Genomic DNA, 12,714 nt, shown 5'->3' with positions numbered 1-12,714 from the left:
CATCTACAAATAACAGTCATATATATTCTATATACTTTTTTCACACTTTAATACTATATATATATTTCTATTTTTCTTGGATGGTTTAGTAAAATAGTTTGAAAGTGAATACTTTTGGGTTATTTTCAAAATATTTGTAAACCACTGACATTATCATAAGTTGATCGATTTATTCAATAATAAATAAATGTACAATTTTACATATTTTTTTACACATTATAACGAATATAAGTGTCTTAAAAAGCCAACATAAGCCATGTGACCTAAAGCATACTATGCACATTACCATCATGATGTAAATGCTAAACAAGGCTTCCCCCAATTGTCTTTAGCCATACCCTTTTGACCACAAAGTCAACAAAAATTCAATGAATTTACAATTCAAATTGATTATCATTAAATTTTAAACTATCTCATCATAAATATAATATATTTATTATATGATTAGTGTATAATTTTAAAAGAAATAGTCAGTAAAAGGGTATTGAACATTCCCAAAACGCATGTATCAAAAGCTGGAGTAGTGAGGAATCTGCTCAATAAGAGCACATGTCCGTAGATTTTAGTAAACATCATCAGTACGATTGTAGGATGTTATAATCCATAAGTCAATGATAGGGGGAGTACTGCTAATCGTTCCAACCAAACTTAATTTGGATATTTTTTTTTCAAAATTTTATTAAATTCATATTTTTCCAAGTTTATGATCAGATTTGAATCAATCACATGATAATATAACGCAAATGATTGATATACAGTTAAAAAAAGTTAATGAATAACACAATAAATATAATAAGAATTATTATGCAATTGGTCGATATCCATTAAATTTAATCTGAATAATTGTTTTCTTCAAAAAGCAACAAAAAAAACAGGTCATAAAAGTGCCAAAAAACAAAGAGAGAATAACAAGTCATAAAAATTGAGTTTGCTTTTGCGTGTAACTTTCCTCCAATTCTTTAGTTCCCAATTTATCCAATTTCCCAACCCCTCTTATTATTATTATATGCCTAAACCTCATTTTGATCTTCAATTCAATTCATATTTCTTTTCCTCTTTTCTTTTTTTCTCTCTGTAAATTTGTACTATAATTTGTTTGTTGTACAATTTCGTTTCGTGTACCAAATTGATTGAATTTGTTTAATGGAACTGTCATGTTCGCCGCCGCTCTCAGTCAATTCCTTGTTGAATTCCGGCCCGCTCCGCCGTGGTTCTGCATCTGAGACCTACCGCAGATGCCAAAAGGTTGTGTGGTTTGCCCCAAATTGTTCGCCGTCTTCTTCCTATGCTACGGTTCCGATCAATGGTTGTAGCAGCAGCTGCAGCAGTAGCAGTTCGTCCTATTTTGGACTTTCGCTTGCTCAACATCGCGACGTGTGCCGGAACAATTTAGTTCGTGTTAAGAAATCGAGACGCTCGTTTTTCGTGGTGTCTGGAATTTTCGAGAGGTTCACGGAGAGAGCGATCAAGGCGGTGATGTTTTCGCAGAGAGAAGCTAAGGTTTTAGGCAAAGACATGGTGTTCACGCAGCACCTACTGCTGGGACTCGTCGCGGAGGATCGTGCTCCTGGCGGATTCTTGGGATCCGGTATCACTATTGATGCTGCGCGAGACGCTGTAAAGAGTTTGTGGCAGGAAGATCGTCAGAACGAAGAAAATGGTGAGAGTCCGCAGCAGTCGGAGACTTCGGCGACGGATGTGCCGTTTTCTGCTAGCACGAAGCGTGTTTTTGAGGCTGCCGTTGAGTATTCGAGGACTATGGGGTATAATTACATAGCGCCGGAGCATATAGCCATTGGCCTGTTTACAGTTGATGATGGCAGTGCTAGTCGTGTGTTCAAGAGGTATTGTATTATAAGTTGATGCATCTGTGCGTATTTATGCTGATTTGCTTATTTCTTGAAGCATGGCATTGTAGTTTGTTTGGTATGTGATGGTGATTTACGTAGAGATTCTGATGGATAACCAGTAGCATAGGTAGCTGATATCTTCTAATAGTGGAAGATGATGAATTTGGCATAATATCTTCTTGACAATAGGTTGAAGCAAAAGATTCTCTTGAGTAATGCTTGCAGTTATTTCAGTAGAGAATTGTAAACGTCAGAATCAAGGTTCACTTAGTCATGCTCTCTTTCTTTACCATTTCTGTATACTGGTACTCAGCTCAAATTTTCTCAACAATTGCTAGCATAGGTATTTTCGAAATCTCATTACTGAATCGATTCCGAGTTGCCATAATATGTAAACTAGGAAGAATATTGGAAGGAAGATGGAAAAATCTGTTATATTCTCTTTTGAATGTCCTTTGCTGCTTCTCTGTATGCTGGTTCACTTGAAGTCAGTGTAATTGTTTAAAAGGCTTCCACATATTATTTCTTGAACTAGACTGAAATGATTTCAGATTAGGGGCAAATGTGAATCATTTGGCCGCCGTTGCAGTCTCCAGACTTCAAGGTGAGCTTGCTAAGGAGGGAAGAGAACCAGCTTCCACAACATTCAAGAGGTCACCTGAGAACATCTTTCCTGAGAAAGTCACCCATGCTAGATCCCCAGAAAAAGCAGGAGGTAAGAATTAATATTTCCTACTTTCCTGTTTATTGGTAGTAGTTTTCTAAGAATACAGTAAATCACTATAAACTGTACTGATGTGTATCAGAGAGAAAAGCCCTCGACCTTTTCTGTGTGGATCTCACTGCCCGGGCTAGCAATGGATCCATTGATCCTGTAATTGGTCGCGACAATGAAGTACAGAGGATCGTTCAGATTCTTTGCCGGAGGACCAAGAGCAATCCCATCCTTCTTGGTGAAGCTGGGGTTGGAAAGACAGCAATTGCAGAAGGGCTGGCTATAAGTATTGCTGATGGAAATGTTCCCTCCTTTCTCATGGTGAGTTGTCTCTTCCGGAGTGGAAAGTGCAAGTCAATTTATGTGTTCCCTGGAGTATTTAGGGAGTTGGATGCATGGGTTTGTTACTTAAAGTTGTCACTTGCTCAGCTTTGTCATTCCAACATTGTTTCTTTTGGCCAGAAAAAGCGGATATTGGCCCTAGACGTAGGTCTACTTATAGCAGGTGCGAAGGAGAGGGGTGAGTTAGAGGGACGTGTGACCATGTTGATAAAGGAGATAAAGAAGTCAGGTCAGTACTTGTTTGGCTATATGTAAGGGTTGTAACTTTTTAGGTCATGACTCAGCTTTATGTGTCCACATTTCAGGCAATATAATTCTCTTCATTGATGAGGTTCACACACTCATTGGCTCCGGCACAGTTGGCCGAGGAAATAAGGGATCTGGTCTGGACATAGCCAATCTACTGAAGCCATCACTTGGACGGGGTGAATTGCAGGTAAAAAAATCTTTGTAGAATGCCAGCTTTGCTGATTTCTAGTTTTACGTCATCTGAGTTGATGCATCATTCATGAATGTTCCAAGAGGGAGATCATATTTAAACAATTTGCATCCACTGCCAATTCCCTGAAAACATAAAGTGAAAGAGATGAACTATTTTGTGGTCAAAATAGGCTGATCTTTGAATTCTTTGAACTTTATGTTGATTGTGGCAGTGTATTGCGTCTACCACTATGGATGAATTCCGGTCGCATTTTGAGAAGGATAAAGCATTGGCCAGAAGATTTCAACCTGTTCTGATTAGTGAACCAACGGAGGTACTATTGTGATCTCTATTGATACACACAGGGGCACATGCATATATTACTGATATCCTATTTTATCTAGTCTAACGGCATTGGTGCTTTGTTTTCAAAACTTTTCTAGCAAGATGCAGTTCAGATACTGTTAGGTGTGCGAGAAAAGTACGAATCTCATCACAAATGTGTTTACACTCTTGAGGCCATAAATGCTGCTGTACAGCTGTCGGCAAGATATATTCCAGATCGATATCTTCCTGATAAAGCTATTGATCTAATAGATGAGGCAGGCAGTAGAGCTCGTATGGAAGCATCTAAGAGGAAAAAGGAAAAACAAACTTCAGTACTTTCTAAGTCACCAAGTGATTATTGGCAAGAAATTAGAGCTGTGCAGGCGAGGCATGAAGCGGTATGGTATTTCTGCCTTACCAAGATATAAGTTTCATATATTGTAACCGCTTAATTCCTTTCAATATTCACATCTGATACTTGTGTTTTTGAGCAGTCACTGGCAACAAACCTGGCTGAAAATGGGGACTTCTTGAGGATGAAAGAGGATGGGAAACTCAATTTTGATCCTTCTTTGCCGTCCTCATTCCCAGATGATGAGTATGTGTCCTGTTTTCCATCCCCTAATAATTGATTTGAATCAGTAGAAACTGATCTTTTGCCTTATCCAGAATGACAGTGGTCGGACCTGAGGATATAGCTGCTGTTGCTTCATTCTGGTCAGGGATCCCAGTTAAGAAACTTACAGCTGATGACAGAATGCTTCTGGTGGGTCTTAATGAACAGCTGAAGAAACGAGTCATTGGTCAAGATGAGGCTGTATCTGCCATTTGTCGGGCTGTGAAGAGATCCCGTGTTGGCTTGAAGGACCCAGATAGACCGATTGCTGCAATGCTCTTCTGTGGCCCCACTGGTGTTGGAAAAACTGAACTCACCAAAGCTTTGGCAGCAACTTATTTTGGTTCTGTAAGAAATCATGCACCACTATGTTTTTTTTCTTGTGATTAACAAATTTTATCTTGACGAAGGTTAAACCAACTTTACTGGGTTTTGCTTAGATAAGACGAGTATATGCGAGAGAGTTACCTATAAATCTATGCCTGCCACTTTGATATGCTCTTTGGGACTGAGGTTATCCAAATATAAAATATGAGACGCAAACCCCAAAGTCCAATTAGCAGTTTGAAGGACCTTCCCTTCCCTTCCAGGGATATGTTTAGGAAAAAGGATCTGGAAGCAGTTTTTTGAAAATAAGGAGAGGCTTTTGTATGTGTATTTAAGCTATACCTGTAAACAGAAGTTGGATTTGCTGGATGGTTTTTGGATCATTGGGGAAGTCTAGCTTCTTTTGTTAGTCTTAAAAGACGTTCTGATTGATTATAATTGGTTGAGCCATTCCCGCCTTTTTTTTTTTTTGGCTTTGTTGATCTTTCTGTCAGCATTAGATTACTTATGGAGGTCCAAATTCCTTGCCATCAATCTCATTCAGTGCGATATATTTTAAGAGTCAGCTTGCTGAGATACTATTACTTGAACTTTCATATAGGAGTCCGCCATGCTAAGATTGGACATGAGTGAATATATGGAGCGGCATACTGTAAGCAAATTAATCGGATCTCCCCCAGGTTATGTAGGCTATGGTGATGGAGGTACTCTTACGGAAGCCATCAGAAGACGGCCTTTCACTGTTGTGCTGTTAGATGAGATTGAGAAAGCTCACCCAGATATATTCAACATTCTCCTTCAGTTGTTTGAAGATGGTCACCTAACAGATTCTCAGGTTTAGTTTCTATAATGGTTATATCATTATAAAATCCTAAACCATTGAATAATTAATGTCCTTGGTTTATCCATCATAATAATACTGATAAAGTCTTCTTCTGAAATTCGTTTAATAGGGTCGAAGAGTGTCATTCAAGAACGCACTGATAGTAATGACCTCCAACGTGGGATCTGCTGCCATTGCGAAGGGTGGAAAAAACTCCTTTGGCTTTTTCATTGATGAAGATAAATCAACTTCATATGCTGGAATGAAAGCTTTGGTGATTGAAGAGCTGAAGGGATACTTCCGCCCGGAGTTGCTGAATAGAATAGATGAAGTAGTGGTGTTCCGTCCGCTTGAGAAACCTCAGGTTTGGCCCCTTCAATCATTTTCTATTGCCTTAATACGTGGAGTAGGTCAAGGGCTGCTACAAGTTGTGCTCTATAAATTAATTGGACTATAATTGAATTCAGATTTTCACTTGTTCTACTAGTGAAATAACAGTACATTCAGACAGATTAGAGCAATATTTAAATTCAGAGTTTCACTTGTGACCTTAGACATGCATTATTACCAATCTTATTTGCTGTCCACTCAGGTAATTAATTTACATTTCCCTTGTATCAGATGCTTGAAATATTGGACATAATGCTGCATGAGGTGAAAGGGCGTCTCGCCACTTTGGGAATCGGCTTGGAGGTATCAGAAGCAGTCATGGACCTGATTTGCCAGCAGGGTTATGACCGAAGTTATGGTGCACGCCCTCTCAGGAGAGCCGTTACACTTTTGATTGAAGATCTCGTAAGTGAATCTCTACTTTCTGGGGACTACAAGCCCGGTGATATTGCCATAATTCATTTGGATGATTCTGGTAACCCAGTCGTAACTAATCGATCAAACCAGAGAATCCAATTATCCGACGCAGCTTCCAATTCATAAATAGCAGTAAGTGATCCTAAGTTGTATATTCGAGTAAATTTTTGTACAGAGAATGTAAATAATGGATTCATGTATGATGAGGGCGTGTATAGAAACCCTGTACGATTCTTTGGAGCATAAGCAGTAAAGCTGCCTACCGCAACACTTCATATATCATATATGTTTCTCCCGACCGTGTTATTGGTATATTTATTTGCCAGTGATGATCAGAGTGGCTGTTATTGGACTTGTGCAACTTTGGTCTTGTAGGTGTTATACTCATGTTCAATACATGAAGCGGGTAAGCATTAGATGTCAAGCATCTAGTCCGCAACTTGTTATTTTACAAGCCATCTCAACTCATCTTGGAGCTGGACTTGCATCTCTACTTGTTCTGCCATCAATGAATGTAACAGAACTTAAACAAACTTATGTTGATATAAAACCATGTTGATATGATTAGGGATAATTCTCAAGAGATTGGGAAGTTTGTAATTTCAAACAATTACAGCCATCAATGTATGGTAGGTTTTATTTGTATTTTATCACACAATTTGTGTTTATTGTTAGGGTGAATAATAATAAGTTTTCTTGAGATTTGGTATAATTAAAAATATTCTCTTATTGTTTGAAAAATTACGTTATTCTTTTGATATGATAAAATTAGGTAAATTTGGATGGAGATTTGAAATTGTCAATTTTGCCCTTATTATATATATATATATATATATATTATAAAATAAATTAAAAAGTAGAACAAGGTGGATAGAAAAAATTGAAAAATTGTAAAAAAAATTATCCAGTTTGATTTATATAAAAACGAATTGGTTCAAAGAGGCTTAAATGGTCTAAAAGGAAGAAAAATATTGCAAAAGTCCAAAGGAATACAAAGCTCAAGCTATCCTCGGGAGGCCCAGTTCGAATATGGGCCCAAAATGCCCTAAAAAGCTTAATCTAGGTAGAGCCCTCAGAGAATCAGGTAGGAAGTGTCCCTAGGAAATGAATTGGCCAAAAAAAGCCGGACAAACCGATCCAAGAAGACTTTAGAGACCCACAAGGAAATTTAGAAACTTAAAATTCCCTAACCAAAGTTAAAATTTATCTCCCATGGCATCCACCAGTAGCCCAGGTGGCATCTATATAGGATCTTTCGAGGCGAACTTCATAAAATCAAATAAGGACCAATAGCCCCAAAGGGGACACGTGGCGCTTCTAGCCAGAAGTACCTATAAAGCTTTAAAATCTTGGACTCCAGCTAGGAGAATGCGTCTTCTCAATCACCTCCTTGAAAGTCCAAAAGACATTTTTATTCTTAGAAAATACCTTTATTTATAGTGGTCTCCAACCGCCCTCAGAGAATCGATGGTCTCCAACCGCCAAAAGATAACCCTTCATCGAATCCAGGGAAATCCTCCAACTACTGGGGACCCTCACCGAATCCATGGGGGATTCAACCTTATCTAACAAATTTGAGAGCATGCTCTAGCAAATCTGTGATTTTCTCCAACGAACTTATGGTTGCCTATAAATAGAGACCTCCTTTAACGGGAGAAGGCAACTTGAGCTTACATATTATAACTTTTGCTGTCATGCTACCACTTTAGCTGAAAGTATCATTGTATTTCGTACTTAGAGGTTCATTTCGATATCAATATCACATTTGTATATGAAAAACGAGGAATAACAGTCTATATTTTACTCATTTACACTTCCTTTATTTTCTAGCACTTATTTCGTTACTTTTCACTCCAAGTGCGCCCAAGGACCCCATTTTTTCTTCACATCATCTTAGTTCATAAAAATCAAAAAATTTTAAAATAAGTAAAATTATAATTTATAATCCATAAAGACATTTAGGTCAGTTCACTACAAAACATGGGTGAAAATTTAATGAAAACTAACAGATTGTGCTATTTGTTAGATGATCGTTAAAATTAGAAGGCATTTATAATTTTTTAAATGACAACAGAGTATTTATAATTATTTGCCAAATTTATAAAGAATTTGTTGTAATTTACTCTTATTATTGTGAGACTTCAAGGTGCATTGATGTGTGGGTAATACCCTTTCCTAGTTTATATCGAATAAATACCCATAATAGTTATTTATATCTTCTATTCGGATTTTATCCATAAAATAATAATAATTGGATCGAATTTAAATTTAAATATTATTTATCCAGACCTACTTTAAACTTCGGTAATTCTCACGGATCCAAGTAACTTGTACATCCTTTGTTGTGATCTAATTAAAGCATTTTAACACTATTCTTATGCACTAGTACATATTTTTTAATTTAAAAGATCCCCATAAATATGTAAACTTAATTTCTTCCTTTTTATTGATTTATTCAAAAAGAGAACTTTTTTGGTCATACTTGTGAATAAGTTCATTTACTGTGCAAAAGAAAAGGTAAAAAGAAGGAAAAGTGGGGTGTTTGTGAGATTTCCTGAAACTTTGGGGGTTGGCTTTTGTAATTTTACCTAATAATAGTTAATGGTTTCGGTCCCCGCTGCTCTCCTCAAAGAAAAACCTCTTCTGGGGTTTTTGCTGTTGCTGCTGCTGCTTCGTTTTCCGCTTCACAACCAGAAAAACAGTAACAATTTCAAAAAGGGAGAGGACTTGGAAAAGAAGAAGGTAGGAGAAAGAAAGAGGTTAGGAAATGGTGAGATTAACGGCGGATTTGATTTGGAAAAGCCCTCATTTCTTCAATGCCATTCGCGAGCGAGAACTGGATCTCCGAGGTTCCTTTCTTTGAAACCCTAACATCATTTTTTCTATGTTTATATAATGTTACTGTGTATTTTTACATACTTAATTTTTCGGTGATTGGTTTTATCTTTTTTGGTTCATTTTTTTTTTCTGTACTTTATGTGAACAGGGAATAAAATCGCTGTTATAGAGAATATTGGTGCTACTGAGGTGAAGCTTTCCTTTTTCTTCTTCTCTTTGCTAGTTCCGTTCCAGTTTTTACTTATGTATTATTTTCAATTTCGGATGAAAGTTAAGTTTTGGCTGCCGCATTTTGTTTTTGTGAAAGTTTTGATTGCATTAGTTTTTTTCTTTTAATTTGGAATTTTTTGAAGTCTGCTACTTTCTTTAATTTCTATTTTTTTTTTAAATTTTGTTTTTGCATTACGACCCACAGGACCAATTTGACACCATTGATTTATCTGACAATGAGATTGTGAAGCTTGAAAACTTCCCCAACTTAAATCGTCTAGGCACTTTGTTGTTGAACAACAACAGAATTACCCGTATCAACCCCAACCTAGGAGGTATGGTTTTGTTTATCTTTTTTATTTTTAACTTTTGTAGAACTAGGTCGTATTTACTAGTTATTGTGTTGGTGTAATTGCAGAATTTTTGCCCAAATTGCATACTTTGGTACTTACCAACAATAGGTTAACCAACTTGGTTGAAATTGATCCTCTCACATCACTCCCAAAGCTGCAGTTTCTTAGTTTGCTTGACAACAACATTACTAAGAAACCCAATTACCGCCTATATGTCATCCACAAGTTGAAGTCTCTGCGCATGCTCGATTTCAGGAAAGTCAAACAAAAGGTTAGTATTCAAATTCTTGTTCATTTGATCCTTTTGGTGTAGTTAAATGTTGTAAACTGGCATGATGTTTTAGCCACTATCCTATCTCAATGCCAGACAATGCATTAAGTAGAGCAGCCAACCTAAGGGCCACGTTTGTTGAGTTTGTTGAAGAATTTTGCATTTTGAGATCAATAGCTTTGTATATGTGTATTCCCATATTGGATATTCTTTTAGGATATATGTGTCCTCCCTATATTTCCTTGTGAGAATTGTTATGTTTCTGTATCACATGGCATCGGACAGCTGAAATCTGTGTATTTCAGTTATTAACTAACGACAGCACGTTGTGTTTTTTGACTTATGTCCTGGTCCCTTAAGAACCATATAGTTTGACTTGTACATGTACTACTCACCTTGGATGTCGTAGTATGCAAATAATAGGTGCAGTTGATTGTTTCAGATTGACTTTCTTGTTGATAGGTTCTCCGTTTGGACAAGCTTTGAAGATTTTTGTGGCTCACATATAATTTTTTATTATCTGTCCTCCACTGTATCTGTTTTTAGTTGCACAAGTTTATCGCTGCTGTTATCTATGCCTTAGATGGAGCTCATGTTACTGTTTGTGCATAATATCGTATCATTTTAATAGCATTTTGGAGTTTGAATGTTGCCACAAACTTCCCATTGTTGTGTAAATTTTGCAATTTTCTTCTGCTGTCAGTAATCAGTTCTTTAACAAATAATCGGTTTAGTTTGTAATTCCTCTCTGAATTATTTCAAGTTAACTATTCTGTGTTTTGAAATAATACTGTATCTATGTGATTGTTTAATATAAATAGGTTACATGTTGTTTTAAATGACAATAGGAGCGGGTTGAAGCCAAGAATTTGTTTGCATCCGAAGAAGCTGAGGAAGAGGTTAAAAGGGAATCCGCAAAGACATTTGTACCTGGTGATATTCCTAGCACTCAAGAAGTCACAAAGGAGGAACAAACACCTAAACCAGTTGCTCCTACACCAGAGCAAATATTAGCTATTAAGGTATATGGTTCTTCTTTTGTTTTGCATTATTCACCTCACCATTTCAGGATCAAAATGAAAAGTCCCTTACTAGCTGTAACTTCAGAAAATTTATGCCTACCAAAATGCCAATCCTAACAGGATGAGACAAGTTGCCTTTACAAATCTCCCTCAGTTTGCAAATACTTTCTGATAGACTGACATTTGAAAATGAGGAGAGATTAGAGAGAAGATTCATTGTCTTAATGGATTAAAGGTAACAAGAAAAGCCACGACAATGCCTTAAACGGTTATTTAGCAAAATTGAAAGAAGGGTAAGATAAAAAAACGAACTAGGAGAATGGTAAGATTACAGGTGTTTCTTATATGTTTTGGGTTTTTGACTGAAGGAATAAAGTGTTGAACAATCTGTGGCCTCCTTATTTCTCTTCCTCCAGGCCAATTATACACTTAATTATTTTTCTTCTCTGTGATGCTATTCTGTTTAACGTATTTGGCTTGTGTAAAATTATTTAAAATTTATGATACATCCGTGCAGGCTGCTATTGTGAATTCACAAACTCTTGAGGAGGTGGCAAGGCTTGAACAGGTGATCTACCTTGCTTTCCTAATGGACTGTAATCTTAATGGAAACAGTTTTATCCTGCTTTACATTGCCCATGATTTCTTTCGCAATATAAGCTGCCATTAGATTTTTCTTTACTATCTGTTTTGGTATGCAGGCACTCAAATCAGGCCAGCTTCCAGCTGATCTCAACATCAGTGATATTGACAGTGCTCCTAAAAGTGAAAGTGCTCCTAAAAATGGAAGTGCTGGACAAGATAACATGATTACTGATGAAAAAGAAGCAAATGATGAATCTGAACAAAAGAACGATGAGTCTGCAGAAATGGAAGAGGTATTTTTATTGCTCAATTATCTATTAATTTGGTTTAATATCTTAATACCTAGGCGGTGGTAACTTTTATATTTTCCTATTGCCCTGGTGGATTTTGATCAACTATTATGGTCTGTAGTAGTAAATGTTGCAGGAATCGTATAGGTGTAATGTGTTTGACTAGGCATGTGATGCATGCAAAATGGCTGGTCCATTTCTGTTTTAGAAAATGTGACACCAATTGGATACCACAATGTTTTTATAGATTAAGGTGATAAAAAATTAAATAGCAACCTTCATATCTTGATCAATCTTTTTTGTGCTTTGGGACCTGGATACGGTTAAATATGTTTCTTATAATTGTTAGCTCGTATTCAATGTTTTAGGTTAATGATTTCTCTCTACTATTTCAGATCTTTTAACTTATGGCTCTAACATCCTGTTTGCTTCCCTTATGTCAGGAATAGGGCGGTCCACGTTGATACTCGACACTTCTTGTTTTGCATCCAGAAGTGAGCACAGAACATGGAAAATTGTTGCTCTACCTTGTGTAATGTTGTATCCATATGAGAGTTCACAGAGTGCGTGGTGAAGGAGAATCTGACCCATTAGGCATCTTTTACCGGCATATTTGAGAAAAAAAACACTTCTCTTCTATTAGGCCATTCAGACTTTTGTCTTTTTATTGAATTCGTTCTACAAAATATTGAAAATGGCTGCTGAACTTAACTCGAGTTGGGATTTTGGTCAAATGAGAAATTCATGTCCCTTAATTCTCCAGTCATATAATCGGCGGTGTGAGTGTTGAAATAAGGCTATTTGAAGGTTGAAGTTTGATTGTGGTAGAATTTGGCTGCTCTCAAACTATGAACTATATGACACATATAAGAAGCACAACTTTTACCCTTCCGGACATGGTTTCGGTTTCAAAATTC

General features: G+C 36.8%; 2 protein-coding genes across 2 annotated transcripts; both read left to right on the top strand.

Annotated features, from left to right (window-relative positions):
• The first annotated feature begins 945 nt into the window (after positions 1-945).
• Positions 946-6,563, top strand: ERD1 (Clp ATPase). Its single transcript, XM_011074957.2, has 12 exons — positions 946-1,844; positions 2,402-2,565; positions 2,657-2,886; positions 3,028-3,136; positions 3,213-3,343; positions 3,561-3,662; positions 3,772-4,053; positions 4,150-4,253; positions 4,325-4,619; positions 5,200-5,433; positions 5,552-5,785; positions 6,043-6,563. Exons 1-12 carry the CDS (start codon positions 1,144-1,146, stop codon positions 6,352-6,354), a joined length of 2,898 nt encoding a protein of 965 aa, XP_011073259.1. The 5' UTR covers positions 946-1,143; the 3' UTR covers positions 6,355-6,563.
• Positions 6,564-8,841: 2,278 nt separating this feature from the next.
• Positions 8,842-12,568, top strand: U2A' (U2 small nuclear ribonucleoprotein A). The gene is made up of 8 exons (XM_011074956.3): positions 8,842-9,077; positions 9,215-9,255; positions 9,482-9,611; positions 9,695-9,900; positions 10,749-10,922; positions 11,440-11,490; positions 11,624-11,800; positions 12,241-12,568. Exons 1-8 carry the CDS (start codon positions 8,996-8,998, stop codon positions 12,244-12,246), a joined length of 867 nt encoding a protein of 288 aa, XP_011073258.1. The 5' UTR covers positions 8,842-8,995; the 3' UTR covers positions 12,247-12,568.
• Positions 12,569-12,714: the final 146 nt, after the last annotated feature.

The sequence above is a fragment of the Sesamum indicum genome, linkage group LG3 (assembly GCF_026168435.1).
Source record: "Sesamum indicum cultivar Baizhima isolate 11 linkage group LG3, ASM2616843v1, whole genome shotgun sequence".
NCBI lineage: Eukaryota > Viridiplantae > Streptophyta > Magnoliopsida > Lamiales > Pedaliaceae > Sesamum > Sesamum indicum.
Note: the sequence above shows the minus strand (reverse complement) of the source record. Positions and strands in the feature narration are given on the sequence as shown.